Raw genomic sequence first — 21,323 nt, 5'->3', positions numbered from 1 at the left:
CTCTCTTTAAGGTCAATTAACTCTCTTAAGGTATTCTATATAATTGAGGTCCGGGCTCTGACTGTGCCATTCCAGGACAATCTTTTTTACAAGCCATTCTTTGGCTGTGTGTTTTGGACTGTAGGCATGTTGAAAGGTGAAATTCTTCTTTAATTTAACAATTTGCTGGGGGCATCAGGGTTGGTGCCAAAATAAAATATCTTTGGCACTTTACATTGTCCCTGTATTCTAACCAGAGCCCCTGTTCACACAGAAGAGAAGAAATAGGGTAATATTTTATTACCCAAAATATTACCCTATTTTGGTTAATAAGCTGTGTTAGCTTTATGCCAAACATATCTTTTGGAATGTAGGCCAAAAAGTTCTACCTTGGTCCTATGAGATCATAACACATTTTCTCACTCTTTTGGGAGATTGGAAGTGTGTTCTTTGGGAGGGGTTTCTACATACAGTGGGGAGAAAAAGTATTTGATACACTGCCAATTTTGCAGGTTTTCCCACTTACAAAGCATGTAGAAGTCTGTATTTTTATCATAGGTACTCTTCAACTGTGTGTGACGGATTCTAAAACAAAAATCCAGAAAATCACATTGTATGATTTAAGTAATTCATTTAATTGCTTGACTTAAGTATTTGATACATCAGAAAAGCAGAACTTAATATTTGGTACAGAAACCTTTGTTTGCAATTACAGAGATCATAGGTTTCCTGTAGTTCTTGACCAGGTTTGCACACACTGCAGCAGGGATTTTGGCCCACTCCTCCATACAGACCTGCTCCAGATCCTTCAGGTTTCGGGGCTGTCGCTGGGCAATACGGACTTTCAGCTCCATCCAAAGATTTTCTATTTGGTTCAGGTCTGGAGACTAGCTAGGCCACTCCAGGACCTTGAGATGCTTCTTACGGAGCCACTCCTTAGTTGCCCTGGCTGTGTGTTTCGGGTCGTTGTCATGCTGGAAGACCCAGCCACGACCCATCTTCAATGCTCTTACTGAGGGAAGGAGGTTGTTGGCCAAGATCTTGCGATACATGGCCCCATCCATCCTCCCCTCAATAGAGTGCAGTCATCCTGTCCCCAAAGAATGATGTTTCCACCTCAATGCTTCATGGTTGGGATGGTGTTCTTGGGGTTGTACTCATCCTTCTTCTTCCTCCAAACACGGCGAGTGGAGTTTAGACCAAGAAGCTCTATTTTTGTCTCATCAGACCACATGACCTTCTCCCAATCCTCACCTGGATCATCCAGATGGTCATTGGCAAACTTCAGATGGGCCTGGACATGCACTGGCTTGAGCAGGGGGACCTTGTGTGTGCTGCAGGATTTTAATCCATGACGGCGTAGTGTGTTACGAATGGTTTTCTTTGAGACTGTGGTCCCAGCTCTCTTCAGGTCATTGACCACATCCTGCCGTGTAGTTCTGGGCTGATCCCTCACCTTCCTCATGATCATTGATGCCCCACGAGGTGAGATCTTGCATGGAGCCCCAGACCGAGGGAGATTGACCGTCATCTTGAACTTTTTTTAATAATTGCACCAACAGTTGTTGCCTTCTCAGCAAGCTGCTTGCCTGTAGCCCATCCCAGCCTTGTGCAGGTCTACAATTTTATCCCTGATGTCCTTACACAGCTCTCTGATCTTGGCCATTGTGGAGAGGTTGGAGTCTGTTTGATTGAGTGTGTGGATAGGTGTCTTTTATACAGGTAACGAGTTCAAACAGGTGCAGTTAATACAGGTAATGAGTGGAGAACAGGAGGGCTTCTTAAAGAAAAACTAACAGGTCTGTGAGAGCCGGAATTCTTACTGGTTGGTAGGTGATCAAATACTAATGTCATGCAATAAAATGCTAATTAATTATTTAAAAATTATACAATGTGATTATCATAGGTACTCAGAGTTGAAGAGTACCTATGATAAAAATTACAGACTTCTACATGCTTTCTAAGTGGGAAAACGGCAGTGTATTTATACTTGTTCTCCCCACTGTGTATATACAAATTAATTACAATAAAATTGCATGACGTTATATATATGTGTGTGTGTGTGTGTGTGTGTGTGTGTGTGTGTGTGTGTGTGTGTTAGGGCTGTCAAAAATAGCGCGTTAACGACGTTAATTAGTTGTTTGTCGTTAATTACGTCAATTTTTAACGCATGCGCAGTGTGACAAATTATTCAGGTCAGGAAAGTGCCTCTTTACAGTTGGGAGCTAGAGGCGAGTTGGAGCAAGGTGAGCTAAGTGGGCCTATTGACGGATTCAAATATAAAAAGAATGATGATGGTACAGTTAACAAGTACAAGGTTATTTGCAAGATTTGTAACAAGGAATTTCAATTTCACCGGAGCTGTTCAAGCTTGAGGTACCATGTCAACGCCAAACATGTTTGCTGGGCCGTCAGGTTCAGCAAGTCGTTTGCGCCAGACCACGCTGAATGTTCGCAGGCCATTAACAAAATCAACCTCAGATAATTTGACCAACACAATAGCAAAATGGATTGCAAAGGATTGTAGACCCATTAGCATTGTAGAAGACTCAGGTCTCCTTGATGTTTTGCAAGTGGCGTCTCAAGACTCATCCTATAAGCCAAGAGCCACAGTTATGACGAAAATCCACGAACTCTATGAAAACGAAAAAGAAAAAAGGAAAGAGGTCTTGGCTCAAGTAAATCATATCGCCCTGACAGGAGACCATTGGACATCAGTGAGTAACAACAATTACCTCGGAGTAACTGCACATTTCATCAGTGACACGTGGGAACTGAAGTCTTTTGCGCTGACTATATTAAAAACTGAGGAGCGTCATTTTGCGGAGGATTGTAAAGGTCAACTTTACTTTCAGAAAATGTGAACAAGTTAGTTTGCCTCAGCAACTGGCTGAAAGATGAGGAAGCTCAGTAGATTTGAAAGGTGATGTTCAAACAAAAAGACCAGTTTCAGTGCAACATGTTATAGTAGTTAGCAACTGGATTTTTGAGCAACTGGATTAAAGAATGGAGGAAAAGGTAAAGATTGTTCTTTGGTTTGATTTAAAAGTTTTATTGAAAATGTTTTTTTCCACATAAAAACGCAACAGATGACTCAAATTGTGCAAAAATGTGGTAGGCCACAATTGAATACTGTAAATTGTACATCCTGGTTAAGAGGAATGCCAAAGAGGAAGCGATGGGACATTACAAAGACAAATATTATGGTGTAGTATGTTTCAGCTTGATTTAAACCACCATTATTTGGCTCTGTTAATAAACAGTCATAATATGAAAATTATGTATCTGTGTCCTGTTATTTATCTTTTGGTATGCATTTCAGAAAGAAAAAATTGTTAGGATTCAGGTGTACTTGCAAATAGTGATTCATCCTGATTAATCCACTGAAAATTCTGATTAATTTGATTAAACATTTTAATCATTTGACAGCCCTATGTATATGTATGTGTATATATATGTATGTAGGTAGGTAGGTAGGTATACAGTTCTGGAAAAAATTAAGGGACCACTCCTAATTTTTCTTACATCAGCATCTCTACATGTATGGCAGCCATTCCATTCCAGTGTGTCTGTTAAATTCCATCACAGGCACAACTCATTTTACTTAATGAGGTACTGATTAGGTGATTACCTGAACCAAATCTAATTTAACAAGGAAAAGTGTTGAAATCACTGCTGCGTTCATTACTATCCTCTTGTAATATGACCAGCTGGATGGCAAAAACAGTGCAAGTAGTACCTAAAAGGTAATTAGAATTAAAAAATTACTATTCAGCATGACAAACGATTTGAAAAAAGCTTTGAGTGAAGAAAAGAAGGGTTCAATTCTAGCTTTACTGGCAGAGGGATACAGTGAGCGTCAGGTTGCTTCCATCCTGAAAATTTCAAAGATGGCGGTTCATAAGAACAAGGTCAAGCAACAGACATTGGGGACAACAAAAATACAGACTGACAGAGGGCAAAAACGACTGCCCACTGACCGAGATGACCGTCAACTCATTTGAATGTCATTCAACAACTGTAGAATAACATCAAGTGACCTGCAAAAAGAATGTCAAAGAGCAGCTGGGGTGAAGCGCAAGGCAAGGACAGTTCAAAACAGGCTCCTAGGGGCAGGGTTGAAGTCATGCAAAGCTAGAAAAAAGCTATTCAACTATGAGAAGCAAAGAAGAGCCAGGCTGAAGTTTGCAAAAGACCATAAGGATTGGACTGTAGAGGAATGGAGTAAGGTGATCTTATCTAACGAGTCAAATTTTCAGCATTGCCCAACACCTGGTTGTCTAAAGGTTAGATGGAGACCTGGAGAGGCAGGACAATGCTCCATGCCACACAGCCAAGTCAACAATGTGTGGATGGAGGACCACCAGATCAAGACCCTGTCATTGCCAGCCCAATCTCCAGACCTGAAACCCATTGGAGACCAATTTGATCAAGAGGAAGATCGATAGTCACACCATCAAACAAAGCAGAGCTACTTGAATTTTTGTGCCAGGTGTGGCATAAAGTCACCCAACAGCAATGTGACAGACTGGTGGAGAGCATGCCAAGTCGCATGAAAGCTGTGATAAAAAATCTGGATTATTCCACCAAATATTGATTTCTGAACTCTTCCTATGTTAAAACATTAGTATTTTGTTTTTTTGAAAATTGTGAATATGAATTGGTTTTCTTTGCACTATTTAAGGTCTGAAAACAATGCATTTGCACCACAATTTTGCTTCTACTACTACAGTGTTCTATGATATATGTACAGCTCCGAATTTTAAATTACGAGAGCCCTGCACCTTTATCTTTCCTTTCCAAAAAAGTTGAAAATGAAAGTTTTGAGTGAGGAAAAGAAGCGTTCAATTTGCAGTGGTCTCTTAATTTTAACCTTTCTATTCCTCACTCAAAACCTCCCTTTTTGAAATTTTTGGAAATGAAAGAAAAAGATGCAGTGGTCTCTTAATTTTTTCCAGAGCTGTATTAACTCCTACAGGACTGGGGCTAATCAAAATAACTTCAATTAATGGCAGGTGATGGCGAATTTCCTTGGTAAATTTATATGAAATGTGATTAAATCTGAACACTGTTAAAACACCCATTATACTAAAGCATTATTTGTTTTACATGTATACAGCTCCAGAAAAAATTAAGGAAATTGGGAACTTTGTTAAGAGACCACTGCACCTTTATCTTTCCTTTCCAAAAAAGTCATAAAGGAAGGTTTTGAGTGACGATCTTTGGAAAGGAAAAATGAAGGTGCAGTGGTCTCTTAATTTTTTCCGGAGTTATATATCGTTGATTACAGGATCTTATTAAAGATGAAACATTTCTGACATGATTTTTCTTGATTTCAGCCTTTAAATCAACAAAGTTTCCAATTTGAAGGGAGTGTAAACTTTTGAAGTCTCTTGTAATTATGTTAAAGCATTGAGGTGAGTGCAATATTTGCTTTTTTCATGGGTAAATGTAAGTACAAATATTGTTATTATTTCTTAAATCACTCACTGTATTATTTGAGGATTGATTTTGAGTATTTGAGAAGTACTTTGAGTAATTCTTTAAGATTTGATGAGTATTTAATGTTTTATGTTGAAAAGACGAACAAGAAAGTAGATTTTTTTTTTTGTGCACACGCACACACTTACTCTAAAATGTAGAAAATGTATTCAATTAATGTAACCATTTAATTAACAAAAACCAATGGCAAACACTGTCACAAACATTAATTATTGTGTGACAACCAATCTTGCTATCAACCCAAGGTTTTCTCCTAATACTGAACATTGTATTGTTAGATATACTGGTGCTGAAATATACAGTAATTACTGAAAACTGTTCTCGGTCTCCCCCAAAGAAAAACATTATTGATGACAGTTATAAATTGAAATTTAATCATCAATAAATGATAAAGGGTCATAATGGACATGTTGATACAGTATTTTATTGAAAAAGTTTTATTACATTTCACTGTTAAAAAATTGCTTTAGCTTGAAAATTTCAAGACAACATGTTCCGTACAGATTGCATACCTATGGGTGAACATTTATTATGGATACAAATTATCATGGATACAATGCTGAAACATTTGTGAAAATTAAATTGAACATTGGAATACATTACCATATGTATTATTTAAATATGTTTGAGTACACATAGAGCTAAGAGCACATTTTCCTTCATTTTGCAGTCAGTTGTTTAAATATACATGCGACATAAGGATCAATATTAACAAATTACCATGACAAACCTATATAAAAAATAATTACATGAATAACAACCTCATCCTGGCATTGAGCCATGTACAAATGGAATGGTGCTTTAGATTGATATATTTACAAATTATTAGCATTTGTGTTGGTTTATTTAGAGTTTAATAACTGCATGGTTGGAAACTAGCAATAATCTGCATCAAGCTGTTTGATATTCAACCCAAGCATATTGGAGAGCCTTACTGATAAGCTATCATTTTCCTCAGATGTGTCTATCACAGGGTATTCCAGGCCTACACCAGATTCGGGTTTAGTCCCTCTTTTTGTCTTAGTGGAACTGTCTGCATCCGAGATGGAACAGACATCAAGACCAGGGGTACTGAGCTCACCTTTCACTTCTGGTAAGACATTGGCTGTTGGTATTTTAGATTGGAATATCTTCAACCGCTCCATGATGTTAATAGCTCCTTCAGTCACATGCGGACATTTGGCAGCCTCTTGGAGGGCTCTCTCAATCTTGTTCTGTGGCAGTCTATGAAAGGTAAACATTGGTACATCGATCTTATCACTCTCTGTTTCTTCCTCACTCTGCTCTTCCCCATCAACCACATCAGAATCTTTACCATTTGAGCCAGAGGAACTAAAGCTTGGCCTGTTTAACATACTGTTGCTAGTGTCTCCCTCTTTCTCAACATCTATGTCAGATAAGTTGACATCGACATCTTGCATGTCAGCACTGGCCTTAATGTCTGGAACAGATAGACTCTGTTCAGGTGAATTAATGACTTTGGGGCCTTTCATATCTGGGATACTACCTGTACTTTCTGGAGTAGAGAGATTTTGAACAACACCATTTAATTCTGATGGAACATTTGTTGGTAAATGTTGATTTACATCTGAAAAACGAATAGAACTTCTAACATCAGGAGCCGTTAGATTGTGGTCTGGTTGAGCTGCAACAAAATCTACATTTGTGATTTCAAGTTGAGTGTCAACTCTAGAAGCTGAAACATTTATGTCAGTGACATCAACATCATGTTCGGATCCCTCTATCTTTGGACTTCTGGGAAGCTTAAAATGAGGCAGCTTGAATGTCCTTGAAGGGGCCATAATTTCTACCTCTGGTGATTGTACATCTGCGTAAGGTTTTTTGGGAACACTGATATCTATCTCTGGCACATTCATTTCACCCTCAAGTTCTTTGGTAGAAAGGTTGAGCTCAGATGTTTTCAGGTTTACTTCTGGACCTCTGATGTCAGTTTTAGGCAAACTGTTACTCAGATCTGGTGCAGTTATGGTTCCCTGGATTTTCGGGGAAGAAAGGTGTATTTTTTTCAGTTCTGCTACAGGGCTTTGGAGGTCAGCTTTTAACAATTTGAGATCCAGATCAGAAACAGTATAATCCAAATCCGGGGCTTTTGGATCAGCATCAAGGTTTGGTCCTTTAATGTTTGGCCCTGTTAAATTAAATTGCTCTACTATAGGAGCATGAAGGTTAGCTTTTGGCAAATTGACATCCACATCCGTAACTGAAATATTTAACTCAGGGGCCTCTGGATTAGCATCAAAGTTTGCTCCTTTAACTTTTGGCCCTGTTATACCTAATGGTAGGGGAAGGTTGACTCTTGGCAAGTTGTATGAATTAGTCTGAACATCAAGGTCAACTTTTGGGGCTTGAACAGCTACTTCTGCTCCTTTGAGTTCAGCTTTAGGTAAGCTGATACTTAAATCTGGTACAGTGATATCTTCCTCAATTTCGTGTGCTGAAAAGTTGAGATCTGTTGTCTTGAAGTTCAGGCCTGGCACTTTCGCATCAGCTTCAGGTAAATTAACATCAACATTCAATGCTGGGTTTTTAAGATTAGCGTTTCTTTTTTTGGGCCACTTAAATTTTGGTAACTTAAATTTTCCATCTGGTACTTTCTGGTCAGTATCAGGCAAACTGACATTGACATCTGGAACAGCAATGTCTCCAACAGCTGGTGCTGCAAGGTTAAGTTTAGGGCCTTGAGGATTTGTATCTGGTAAATTAATTTTCACTTCGGGAGCTGAGAGGTCCAAATTTGGTGTTTTCAGTTCAGCATCAATATTAAGGTCAGGTTCTTTCACCTTATTTCCAGACCAGTTAATTTTGGGCATTTTTAAGGTGGGAAATTTAGCCTTTGCTGAGGGTGTCTTTAGGTCAACCTCTGGTCCTTGAAGATTTACATCTAGAACAGGGATGTCTGACTCAATTCCTGGTGATAAGAGGTTAAGATTAGAGCCTTTCAGATCTGCTTCCGATAAATTCATATCAACCCCTGGAGATGAAAGGTCCACATTTGTTGCCTTCAGATCAGCATCAACATTGAGGTCTGGTCCCTTCATTTTATTTCCAGAAAAGTTCATTTTAGGCATTTTTAAGGTTGGAAATCTTGACTTTGCAGAGGGTGTCTTTAGGTCAACCTCTGGTCCCTGAAGATCTACATCTGGAACAGGGATGTCTTCCTCAATTCCTGGTGATGACAGATTAAGATTAGGGCCTTTCAGATCTGGTTCTGATAAATTCATATCAACCCCTGGAGATGAAAGGTCCACATTTGGTGTCTTCAGATCAGCATCAACATTGAGGTCTGGTCCCTTCATTTTATTCCCAGAAAAGTTAATTTTAGGCATTTTTAAGGTTGGAAATCTTGACTTTGTAGAGGGTGTCTTTAGGTCAACCTCTGGTCCCTGAAGATCTACATCTGGAACAGGGATGTCTGCGTCAATTGCTGGTGATGACAGATTAAGATTAGGGCCTTTCAGATCTGCTTTCGGTAAATTCACATCAACGCCTGGAGTTGAAAGGTCTACATTTGGTGTCTTCAGATCAGTATCAACATTGAGGTCTGGTCCCTTCATTTTATTTCCAGTCAAATTGATTTTAGGCATTTTTAAGGTAGGAAATCTTGACTTTGCAGAGGGTGTCTTTAGGTCAACCTCTGGTCCCTGAAGATCTACATCTGGAACAGGGATGTCTGCCTCAATTCCTGGTGATGACAGATTAAGATTAGAGCCTTTCAGATTTGCTCCTGATAAATTCATATCAACCCCTGGAGATGAAAGGTCCACATTTGGTGTCTTCAGATCAGCATCAACATTGAGGTCTGGTCCCTTCATTTTATTTCCAGAAAAGTTAATTTTAGGCATTTTTAAGGTTGGAAATCTTGACTTTGCAGAGGGTGTCTTTAGGTCAACCTCTGGTCCCTGAAGATCTACATCTGGAACAGGGATGTCTGCCTCAATTGCTGGTGAAGACAGATTAAGATTAGGGCCTTTCAGATCTGCTTCCGGTAAATTCATATCAACCCCTGGAGATGAAAGGTCCACATTTGGTGTCTTCAGATCAGCATCAACATTGAGGTCTGGTCCCTTCATTTTATTTCCAGAAAAGTTAATTTTAGGCATTTTTAAGGTTGGAAATCTTGACTTTGCAGAGGGTGTCTTTAGGTCAACCTCTGGTCCCTGAAGATCTACATCTGGAACAGGGATGTCTGCCTCAATTGCTGGTGAAGACAGATTAAGATTAGGGCCTTTCAGATCTGCTTCCGGTAAATTCACATCAACCCCTGGAGTTGAAAGGTCTACATTTGGTGTCTTCAGATCAGCATCAACATTGAGGTCTGGTCCCTTCATTTTATTTCCACTCAAATTAATTTTTGGCATTTTTAAGGTTGGAAATCTTGACTTTGCAGATGGTGTCTTTAGGTCAACCTCTGGTCCCTGAAGATCTACATCTGGAACAGGGATGTCTGCCTCAATTGTTTGTGCTGAGAGGTTAAGATCAGGGCCTTTAAGATCTGCTCCAGGTAAATTCACATCAACATTGGGAGCAGAGAGGTCCAAATTTGGTGTCTTCAGACCGGCATCAACATTAAGCCCTGGTCCCTTAACCTTATTTCCAGAAAAGTTAATTGTGGGCATTTTAAAAGTTGGAAACCGTTGCTTTCCAGAGGGTGTCTTAATGTCGACTTCTGGTGCCTGAAGATCTACATCTGGACCTTTTAAATCAGCTGTGGGTAAATTGACATTAACATCTGGTGCATTAATTTCTCCATTAATGTTTGGAGTGGAGAAATTCAAGTTTTCAGCGCCTTTAAGCTTAGGTGCAGGAAGATCAGACTTTGGCTTTTTCAAAGTAAGCCATTTGAATTTTCCTGAAGGGGGATCAATATCCACGTTGGGTGCATTCAGGTCTACTTTAGATCCTTTGATACCTGCATTTGGCAAATTGATATCTAAATTAGGCTTATCAAGCCCTCCTTCAGCTTGAGGGACAGAGAGGCTGACATCAGGTGCATTTAAAACTGCATCAGCATCAATGTTTTGAGATTTAATCTGTGGTCCATTGAGCCCAAACTTATGCTTTTTGAGTTTTGGCAACTTAACCTTTCCACTGGGAGGAGGATTAATGTCAACATTAGGACCGCTGAGGTCTGCTTTGGGCAATTGTAATTGTACATCTGGGGTGTCAATATCACCCTCATTATTTGGGGCAGAAAGATCAACAGCTGGTGTTTCTAGACTGGCTTTAACATCCACACTGGGCGATTTGACTTTTGAGCCATGAAGACCAAATTTATGTTTCTTTTGATGAGGCCATTTGAATTTACTCGAAGAAGCCTCCACCTTCATATCTGGAGATAGACCCTCAACTTTTGTTGAACTCAGATCAAGATCTGGTGAACGTATCTCTCCATCAATGTTTGGATTGGTGAGATTCATGTCAGGTGAAGAAAGTTCAGCATCCATGTCCACTTCAGGTTTCTTCACTTTTGGTTCAGATAAACCAAATTTGGGCTTGGTTAGAGTTTTCCATTTGAATTTCCCTGTAGGAGCTTCTATGTCAACATCTGAGTCTTTCAAGTCTGGTTTTGGCCCATTTAAGTGAGGCCTTTTGAATTTTGTTGGCTTGGAATTTAATCCATCTGTTTTAACCTCTGGTTTCTGCAAGTCAAGTGAGGCATCTGGAGAGTTGAACTTTGGGGTTGACATTCTGACTTTAGGGACCCTGACAGTGCCATCCAGATCTGCTCCTTTCATTACAGGCCCAGACATTCCCACAGTGGACATTGTGAACTTTGCACCTCCATCAGTTCCAGGCGTGTCCAATGTTACATTGGGCAATTCCCCATTCAAAGTGGGACCATTGATTTTACTCTTAAACCCCCTTTCTGCATTTAATTGTCCACCGAGGCCATCAACTTTAATCGTTGGTGGCTCAACTGATTGCTGCACTCTGCTGTAAGTATTCTTGAGAATCTGCAGACAATAAAATAGGAATTAAATATAGTGCTATGATAGTAAGTGGGCAAACAAGTACTAAGTTATTGATCTAAAATACAGAATAGTGCAATGACTCCTGGAATAAATTATGAAGTAGGTTTGAGTCTAAAACTTACATCTCCGGGACCTTTGAGGCCTCTTTCCAATGAGCTCACACTGCTAGTCAGATCCTGCTTTTTCAGAACTCTCATGTTGTCATCATAAGGCTCAATGATTTTGAGTAATTTCATTTTTTCATCTTTACTGAGGTGGTTCAAATTTATGGTGACCGCAACAATATCATTGTCTAAAGGAATAGAAAAAAAATACAACAAAGGCTTTGTATTTATATATATATATATTTATTTATTTATTTATTTTTAGAACTTATACTGATAAGGATCTATTATTCTTCACAAGTTACAAATCTGACATTTTACCTTCTTTTAGGTCACTCTTGTCTGTGAGACCAGGGTCTGGAATTCCATTCATGACAACTCCTTCTCCTGGGTGATGTCTTTGTGGACTTTCCCCATTCTAGTAAGGTATCAAACAAATTGAATAATTAAAATTAACGGGACAGTTCACCCACATAAAAAAGTTTACATTGAATAGTATCAAATTGACCAGCCATTAAAAATTGCAGTTTAAAATATATTTTAAGGCTATACACTTTCTTACAATGGTATTGTTTACTACTGGGCTAAAATAAACATATATTTTTGTTTCTTTTGGAAACCAAAATGTATGTTTTGGTAAAACCGTTTAGCTAAAGTCGTGAAGCTTTTGCTATATATGGTTTAGCTGTTAACTTTGTTTATTCCCTTTTCCGTGGTTATGGAAAGGACCCATCAACTTCGATCCCATCTAAAACAAATGTCTGTGTTGTACATTTCAAGGATTGTTATAAGCTTTTACATTTTACTCACCATCTTTTACAAAGTTTATTTACAGCAGCATATCATGAAATATGTCCTCACTGTAATCTGTAAAAACAACAAAAATCACATTTAAGTTGACACACCTTTTCACTCAATTAGGGTTAACTGTTTGGCTCAATGAATGGACAACAGATGGTTCTGTTTTGATTTAGCAATCTTTCCTTAAAGGATAATAATAATCTTACAAAGTTTTTTTTACTCGTCAATAAAATGCACATTGGAATGTTTTTATTTTGTGCATCCCAACAAAGCCTATTCATGGATACATTTGTACAGTGAACATGTTCAAATATTGCCATTGCTACAATTACTGATGACAAACGTGCCTTACTTTGCTATAATAGCTGCATGCGTATATGTATTCTGTACTTAACATGTTGGGGAGTTGTGGTTAGCAGAAGAAAACCACATCCTCTCCTAACCTGGTGGGTAAAACAACTACACCTACTGTATGTGCATCCATACAAAACAAGAAACAAAACAACACATGACATACATGCCCTTTTTGGGACCTTATTCCTATTGAAAATAGTAATTTCCCTTAACCATACCTCTAAATCTAATCCCCAACCACTAAATCTAACAATAATTATTTTCTCAGTTTTCTTCAATGTATTTTTTTACTAAACTTGTGCCCCCTATAGTAGAACAACATGTAAACACTCATACACCCACACACTAAATGCATCCCTCCACTCATTTTTAAATGTTTAAGAATATTTGCTAGTCTTGCATCACCAGGAGGTGATGCAGCAAGACAGGAGGTGAGATTAAGGCAGGAGGTGAGATAAATATTTGATTTGCTGTTTTGTAGTGCAGTATGTTGGCATAGCCTATTCTTGCAAGGGACCCCGCTTCTCCAACTGCTCATATATGACCTCAGCTTGATCATAGATAAGATCATGTTTGTTAAAAGCCTTTTTTATATGAACAATTCATCACACATGTTTAAAAGCCTGGGAATGCCACTCAAGTGACCAAAGGCCCCCAAATGGCTAAAAATGCTTATCTTCATACTATGCCAAAGTTTTTGTCAAAGTTCTCTGCCTTTAATGCACTGTTTGCTGTCATAACAGGTGACAGGAACCCTCACACAGCCTCATGCCTCAGGAATCCCAGGCATGACCACTGCCAGGTTGCTCAGAAGAATGTTTCACAAACCAGTTGGTTGAGATGCTTGCCTATCATACCAACTACCACAACCACATACTGCCACACCCACGACAGTTAATGTGTTCACCTAAATTGTGATACTATTACAGAAAGAGGAAATGGGCCAAGCAAAAATGATGACATCTCACATGAATTGCACGATTTGGAATTGCCGTTTTCTAATTTATATAAAAGCAGGCAACACATTTCAATGTAAGGAAATTCTATGAGACAATGATGTGAAAATGAATTTGGCTTTTTTCTAAATTCAGGCCAGGACTATGTTTTATCTAGGTCTACTGAAAGACAGTTCTTGACAAATGTTTCTCTTAGTCTAAAGTTACGAGGATTGCAATTTATTTAAAATGCCTTGCAAGAGTTATGCCAAGTGCCAAAGCTTATTAGCAATCATTTAACAATAATAACCTATATGCTAAATATTACCATTAATTACTTAGGTTTGCCATGTCCATCCATAACCTACATCCACTAATGTTGAAATAATTGCCCTAATTTCACATTTGTTTCACACCAAAGATTTGCTAAGATAATGCCACTAAAATTCACTACCAGATAATAATTGAATGTGAATTTCTACGAAACAATCAACCAATAAAAACAAATACACACTAAAAGCATAACGTAAAATCAACCATCCTCTGAAACATTCAAATTTAGTTGCTGTGTTACAAAGGTTAAATTATTTACTTCAGAAATATCTACGTCAAAGCAATTTTTCTATTTACAGATGTAGGATCTAAATTTGCAGTGCAGAAAATGTCAAACTTCTAGTGTATTCCAGGTTTTAAAATATTTCAGAAGTTTGTAATATCCACGTGAAAATGTGTCATTACGAGAAACATTTTCTTGATCAATGTGATGTGTTGATGCTGCCGGGTTGCTAAATAATACCATTAATTACTTAGGTTTGCCATGTCCATCCATAACCTACATCCAATAATGTTGAAATAATTGCCCTAATTTCACATTTGTGACACACCAAAGATTTGCTAAGATAATGCCACTAAAATTCCCTACCAGATAATAATTGAATGTGAATTTTTACGAAACAATCAACCAATAAAAACAAATACACACTAAAAGCATAACGTAAAATCAACCATCCTCTGAAACATTCAAATTTAGTTGCTGTGTTACAAAGGTTAAATTATTTACTTCAGAAATATCTACGTCAAAGCAATTTTTCTATTTACAGATGTAGGATCTAAATTTGCAGTGCAGAAAATGTCAAACTTCTAGTGTATTCCAGGTTTTAAAATATTTCAGAAGTTTGTAATATCCACGTGAAAATGTGTCATTACGAGAAACATTTTCTTGATCAATGTGATGTGTTGATGCTGCCAGGTTGTCATTAGTCATCCATTCTGTTCTAATGACATTAACAGCCCAAAGTGGCCATGTTGAGCCTCTACTGAGTTTATATTTGGATATAGGATGGTAAGGACTCACCTTTTAATGCTCCTAGAGATATGTCCTCTGACAATGTTGTCTCCTCTGTAGCTCAGAAATTCTGTCAATAGAAGGAGATCTGCAAGTTAAATGCCTTCTCTGGCCATTACCTGAACAGGTTAGGCAGCACCTAGAACGCCTCCCCAGTGCCACCCCACACACACCCCCGTACCTGGAACCCACAGGGAGTCAGGAACATTTACAGGGCTGGTGACAGCCGAAACCTGCCAAGAGTTCACTCCTCCTTAACAGGCCGAACCAGGTTTATTAAGATAAACAAGAAACAGAGGCCAGCAATGATTGCAAAACATGCACCTACTCCCATCAATATGCTGTTTGAATGTACTAATTCACTCGCTCTTTCTTTCGGAAATGCACACAAAACACACGTGCACACAAACAAACCCACACGTACATACACAGACAGGCAGTCCACTGCTGGAGATATCAAAGGAATCCAAAGACTCTCGGAGTAATGCTGGTAATAATTGAAGCCTTTTTTTCTATTTCATTTTCCTTGTCACTTCTCTCCTTGCCTCCTGAAAAGCAACTGGAAGAAAAAGGCCTGTGCAAATTACCACTGTGCAAAAGAAGGAAGCAAATTCTCCTACTTGGCAAAATGAAACACTAGGCCAAATTCGGCCCTTCATCATGGCCAAAACACAACAACAAATACTGCATGCGAGTGATGAGACAAAGCAGCAATGTCCAATATCTACCCCTCCAACCTAGGCAGGTGCTTGGCAAATTTGCTCTGCCCACTACTATTTTTACTTCCAATAGTATGAAAAAAGTAAAAAACAAAGAAAAACAGGATGACGAGGATGCCCTAAGTGATGGCTTAAGTCTCTTATGCCTGGAATTCACAGTGGGGTAAGAAAGCTTTTTAGCAGTTCATAGCGTTGCATAAACCAGAAGACATGAACACTTTGGCCACACACCCCAGTGGTGGGTTTGGGGTCCAAATAAGAGAATGTAAGAGTAGAAAAGAACCCCCAGACAAACAGGACATTTCATCTTTGATCACGGGCAGCCCCAGAATGTACATTCTCCCCCACTGTATATTTATGTACGCGGTTGAGACATGGCAGACATTTTACTTCTCTGCCCCCGTCAACCCATAAACTACAGCTTAATCCTAACCATGCTGTAGCCTCATAGTGCATTTTACTGACACGCTATCTCAGGTGAGACATAACAGAGAATAGCAGGCCACAGTGCTGACAGTCAGTGTCTCGCCTTGGTAACAATAACTGAGTTAATTCAGTAGAATGTTTACTGTGTCTGCTGATCCAAAACCAGACATACCATTCTGAGTCAATGCCCTGCCCACACCATAGATGAATACAGTACATCATACCTCATTGAGGCTTTAGGTCATAGATGCAGAACCCCCCGGGCAGTGCACTCAAGGTTTTATTTCCTGATTGGGCCTGGCAAGTCAACATGAAACTGTATCTGAGGATGAAAGCTGTTGTTGAGTCATGTTACAAAATTTGCATTCAAATGTACAGCCAAGAGATTGAAAAGACACACAGTGGCGATCCAGCATTTCCTGAATATTTTAATGAAAATAGGGAACACAAAGTATATTTGGTTTGCATTTCATAAAAGTTGACCCTGTAATATACTGTATTTTGGATTAAATTTGACATTGACTTCAGTGCGTAACATACGCCTGTTTCTGGAAGACATAGTACTTGTTTACGTTAGAATAATGCTTTCACCCAATTTCACCCTCAATCCACTAATCAAAAGACAGTCTCCTTATAAAAATGCACAGGTACGAAAGTGAGTTGTCATAATATAACTGGATATAATATAAAGCCCTGTTCTGTTGGTAGAAAGCAGTACAAATAGCACATCCAGGGTGTGGGCCGGTAGCTTTGATATGCAGATTGATTTACCAGATCCACTAAACAGTCTAGTTTCTGTACTCCCTTTCCTCCAGGCAGAAAGCTGTGAGCAGGTATTTGGAATGTCAGCACATCAACTGAGATTTACTGTTTTAAAGAAGTTGAAATGTCTTCTTATCATGCTTTTCTTTTTATCATCAACTGTAATCAGAGCAGAATTATCAGGTACATATTTGATAAATTCCCCAACTCTTAAGCATATAAGTCACTCATTCTCTCCTTCTCTTCATACACTGTAATTTAATTATTATACATCTATTACTCATGCTATCACTGGAGATACATTTAATACCTTGCTTTGTCCTTCAACGGGTAATGTAAGTGAAATTATTAGGAAGGCTGGGGAATGAACACTAATAAAGCTGATTTTACACAAGTAGAATGGACAAAGACATCCGATGCAGTAAAATTACTGAAAGTTCTCATTATAATAAATACAATTTGCACAGGGAGGTTGTGAATTTGTTCCCACATGTCTTCAACCAAGTCAAATGGTTTTGCCTGAAGGGAGGATTCTGGAATCATAAGGAGAAAAAAGGACTGCTTCTTTATTCATGTATCAGCTTCAAGTCTAAACTTGTTGTAGTCTCATAGCTAGACTTGTCTTTAATGAAAGTCTCTGAAATTATGTCAGGTGATGAGCTCCACAAACCCCAAAACGATTTGTTTTGTTTGCACAGGCCCGAACACTGCACCATTATATTCAACTACAGCAAAAAGAAACTATGTTCAAAATGTCCCAAGAACTGATTTTGTCATACCACTTACATTACACAAGAGAATTCCTCATATGCTCGACTTTAAGTTTAAAACTAAATTTTTCATTTAATAACGTGCAATTCCGCTCCATCCAAGTTTTTTCTTATGCTGTTCTTTATTGAGGAATGTTAATGGGATGGGGTCTTGCTTTTATATACAGGTGAAAAGTTAGACACTGTCAACATGGTTATGGCCAATGTACTTTATCTTAAGTGGAACCCATAGTAAAGGAAGGATTCATGAGAGACACTACAGAGCTACAGTATTCCATTTGTACGATTACTTCAAACTGGAGTCAAAGGCAATCATCTGTAATGAGTTTAACACAATGGTCATGTCAACTCTTTTGTATTCATAGATTGCAACTCTGTCACTGGGTTGCAGTGTTGCCATGGTCACTAACATTATAGAGATATATTGATGATCAGTAGTAGAAAGTGTCCGATCACTTTAAACGGGGGCTAATTACTGTTCAGTTTTCTTAACACTGTAGGCTAATATTTAGTATAAAACTTTACCATCAACATCCTATTCTCTAATTTACGTGAACAGATGGCAATGTTGTTATTAGTTAGAATATTCATTCAAGAATATCTACTTTTGTTAACTTGCTAAAAATGATTACAAATGATTTGAGTTTGTATATTCTTGTCAGTTCTATTTTACAGACTAGATAGTTAACTATATGGCCTCATACATTTCAATGATGGCTTTTATTGTGATAAAGAAAATCTGAGCTCTGCCAGCATAATGTCCTGCTGCTAAAATAACGCTAATGAAGCCTCGTTTAGCCATCACTACTTTAGACCAAATCTTCATCATCTCCTGTAGAATGCGTTGGGTGGAATGCTCTGATGGACATCAGCCCCACAACAAACATTCAAAACAATATTATGAGCAAAGGTACAATCCATTTAAACATGGTTTCTTTGTTTCATTTGAAAGTGATCGATTGATAGCTTTTTGGATTGTGTTTCACACTGATCAATGACAAAGAAAATGTTTTTCATTGTAATTAAATTTTATTCAAGGAGAGAAAAAAATCCTGTCAATATATTGTATTGTAGTAAATTGTAGTAAATATATTGTATTGTATATGTTGACATAATAGGTAAATCTTTATTGTTTCTTTGCTATTGCTATCATACACCTCTTAAATCACTCCATTCTCTTTTCCAAGCAACACTTGATACAGTCTCTGGTCATTACATACTGAGAGGGAATGCTGTCAGACTGCATTCCTTTCCAGGTGAAGCACCATTAAAGGGCAATAACAAAATATATCTAAGATTTGCCTAAGTTTATAAATTGCAAAAGCAATTGTTGGATTATGTCTCTATGTACCCATATCTACCACTCTGGGAGAGCAGCGTGGAGCTAGGATGAGTGCCATGTCAGAGGGTTACATTGCTGTCCCCCTACTAAAGCGATTTGATATAGCAATTGATAAGCGATTTGTGGAATATCAATTATTTATGTGAAAAACAAATGTTTTGTTAGAACAAAAACACAATATTGCATAACCCCAATCAATTGTGGCACATACCATATACACTTAATGTGATAAATGTCAGGTGCGCGTTTTAATGTGGGTTTTAAAGGTGACCATTTCTAACATATCCATAGATTACACATGCCATCATTGGAAGAGATTATCAGTCTTGATTGTATTGTAATTCAACATTAATTATGTTTTCCTGAACCAGAAACATTGTGTCAATTTGTTTTACCCATCCTCAGTTTTCACTTGAACTACGCCAATCAGATAGAATCCAGTTTAAGTGAATTATTTGTCAGTTCTATTCATTCTAGAGGTATGTACAGTATGTATCTCATCCAAATATAAATAAACCAATATGAGTAAGGCCTAAAAAACATTTTAGGTTGCTGCCCATTGTATAGTCTGTTTGATAATTTGAGACCCGAGCACGTCAGACATCTCAGAGATTTTAGCTATTCTGTTTTGTGGCAAAGCTGAGGAATGTCCAATTCATCAGATAGGCATCTGGAAAACAACAGTTTCAATTATGGTCCATGTGCTAATAGATAATTCCTTTTACCTTTCATATAGGCAAGGCCAAAAAAGTTAATAGTTTTTTCATATTAATAAAAATTAAGAGGCAAGGAAAAAAAGGTTGTAATGTGAGTTCCTCCAATTTAGATTAGCATTTTAAAATGAATATGTGATACGTATTGGCTGTTTGCCAGTCATATATCCTAACTAAATGGAGGGGTGACATTCTTGAATTCCTCTTTTCCCTTCCGGATTGTGTGCTTGAGCAGGTAAGTAGAGGAACTCCTTAAAAGGACAGAGGTGCTCATCTCCAGAGAAGTCTACAGGCATGGATGCGAAGAATGCTTCTCTCACTAACATAGCTAGTGTATGCAGTACTATCAGATTATTAGATGGCTTAGAGCTGTTTGATGAAATGGAAGTAATTGTATAGATAACAGACTTAAAAGGACATTGCACCTTTTTTTTGGACTGATCTTAAAATGTTACCTTTCTTGTCAAATAAAACTTAGTATTTTTGTGAAACTTACCTGAGTGTCATTTATTTTTATTAAAATGGCACTTGAGAACAAATGAACCTTTAGATATTCAGTTTTTGACAGTATAATCAGAAAATGTATACAGTGCACTTCAGAATTATTGGCAGTCTAGGTACATAACATTATTGCATATCAGCTTGTTCTTACAATAATTAAGAACTGTAAAACAACTGGAATTGTAATGAACCTGCCTGGAAGATGACACATTTGTATTTTGTGGAAATCCATATTTTTTAAGTAGGTAGTCTTAATCAAAAGACAACACTTTTAAGGGAATTTTTATAAGAACAAAAAGCTATTGTATTGAAGTGTAACATCCTGCAAATTGTTGTTTCTTTATAGTTTCCTTACACCTCACGCTTAGCTAAAAATGTCATATTAAAATTGTTTCAATTACATATATTAGTTTTACCTTGCACACTCCCTTTCCAAAATAACAATTTCAAAATCAAATGTCTGCTTTACTTTTGTCTTTATATGGAGTAGGTTGTGTAGAAAAATAGATAAAATAAAATATACAGGTTTTAGATGTAATTTCAGGCATAAAAAAAAGACTGATGCGTATCTATGTCTTTAAATAATGCCTGTGTAAGAGTAAACACAAAAAAACTCCTTCTCCAGTGACTATAAAGTACAGTGAGAATGTGAGAGAGCATTTCGTTGTTAGACATTGAGCCACTGGTTCCAATAACACATTCCAGGAGGGTAGGCCACTGAGTATACACAAAAGTATGCATTGTTCATTCTTCAACAATCTTAAAGTTACAATACTTGCTACATTCATTTTCTGTAACTAAATAGTTATAAATACAGTATTAATCAAAAGTTTGGAAACACCTACTCATTCAAGGGTATTTCATTAGTTTTACTATTTTCCACATTGCAGAATTATTGTGAAGACATCAAAAATATGAAATGACACATGGAATCACGTAGTAACCAAAAAAGTGTCAAAAACAGATCAAATTACATTTCATACTGTAGATTCTTCAAAATTATTCAGCTTTGCAAATTTTTTTTATTCTCATTCTCTCAACCAGCTTCATGAGGTAATCACCTGGAATGCATTTCAA

General features: G+C 37.7%; 1 protein-coding gene across 1 annotated transcript; it reads right to left on the bottom strand.

The window, feature by feature from the left end:
- Positions 1–5,885: 5,885 nt before the first annotated feature.
- si:ch211-125o16.4 (neuroblast differentiation-associated protein AHNAK) lies at positions 5,886–15,111 on the bottom strand. The gene is made up of 5 exons (XM_029120176.2): positions 15,023–15,111; positions 12,389–12,445; positions 11,900–11,996; positions 11,597–11,766; positions 5,886–11,456 (listed from the first exon to the last, which is right to left on the bottom strand). Exons 2-5 carry the CDS (start codon positions 12,389–12,391, stop codon positions 6,357–6,359), a joined length of 5,370 nt encoding a protein of 1,789 aa, XP_028976009.2. The 5' UTR covers positions 12,392–12,445; positions 15,023–15,111; the 3' UTR covers positions 5,886–6,356.
- Positions 15,112–21,323: the final 6,212 nt, after the last annotated feature.

The sequence above is a fragment of the Esox lucius genome, chromosome 6 (assembly GCF_011004845.1).
Source record: "Esox lucius isolate fEsoLuc1 chromosome 6, fEsoLuc1.pri, whole genome shotgun sequence".
NCBI classification, from domain to species: domain Eukaryota; kingdom Metazoa; phylum Chordata; class Actinopteri; order Esociformes; family Esocidae; genus Esox; species Esox lucius.
The sequence above is the reverse complement of the archived record's forward strand: the minus strand, read 5'-3'. Positions and strand labels throughout refer to the sequence as shown.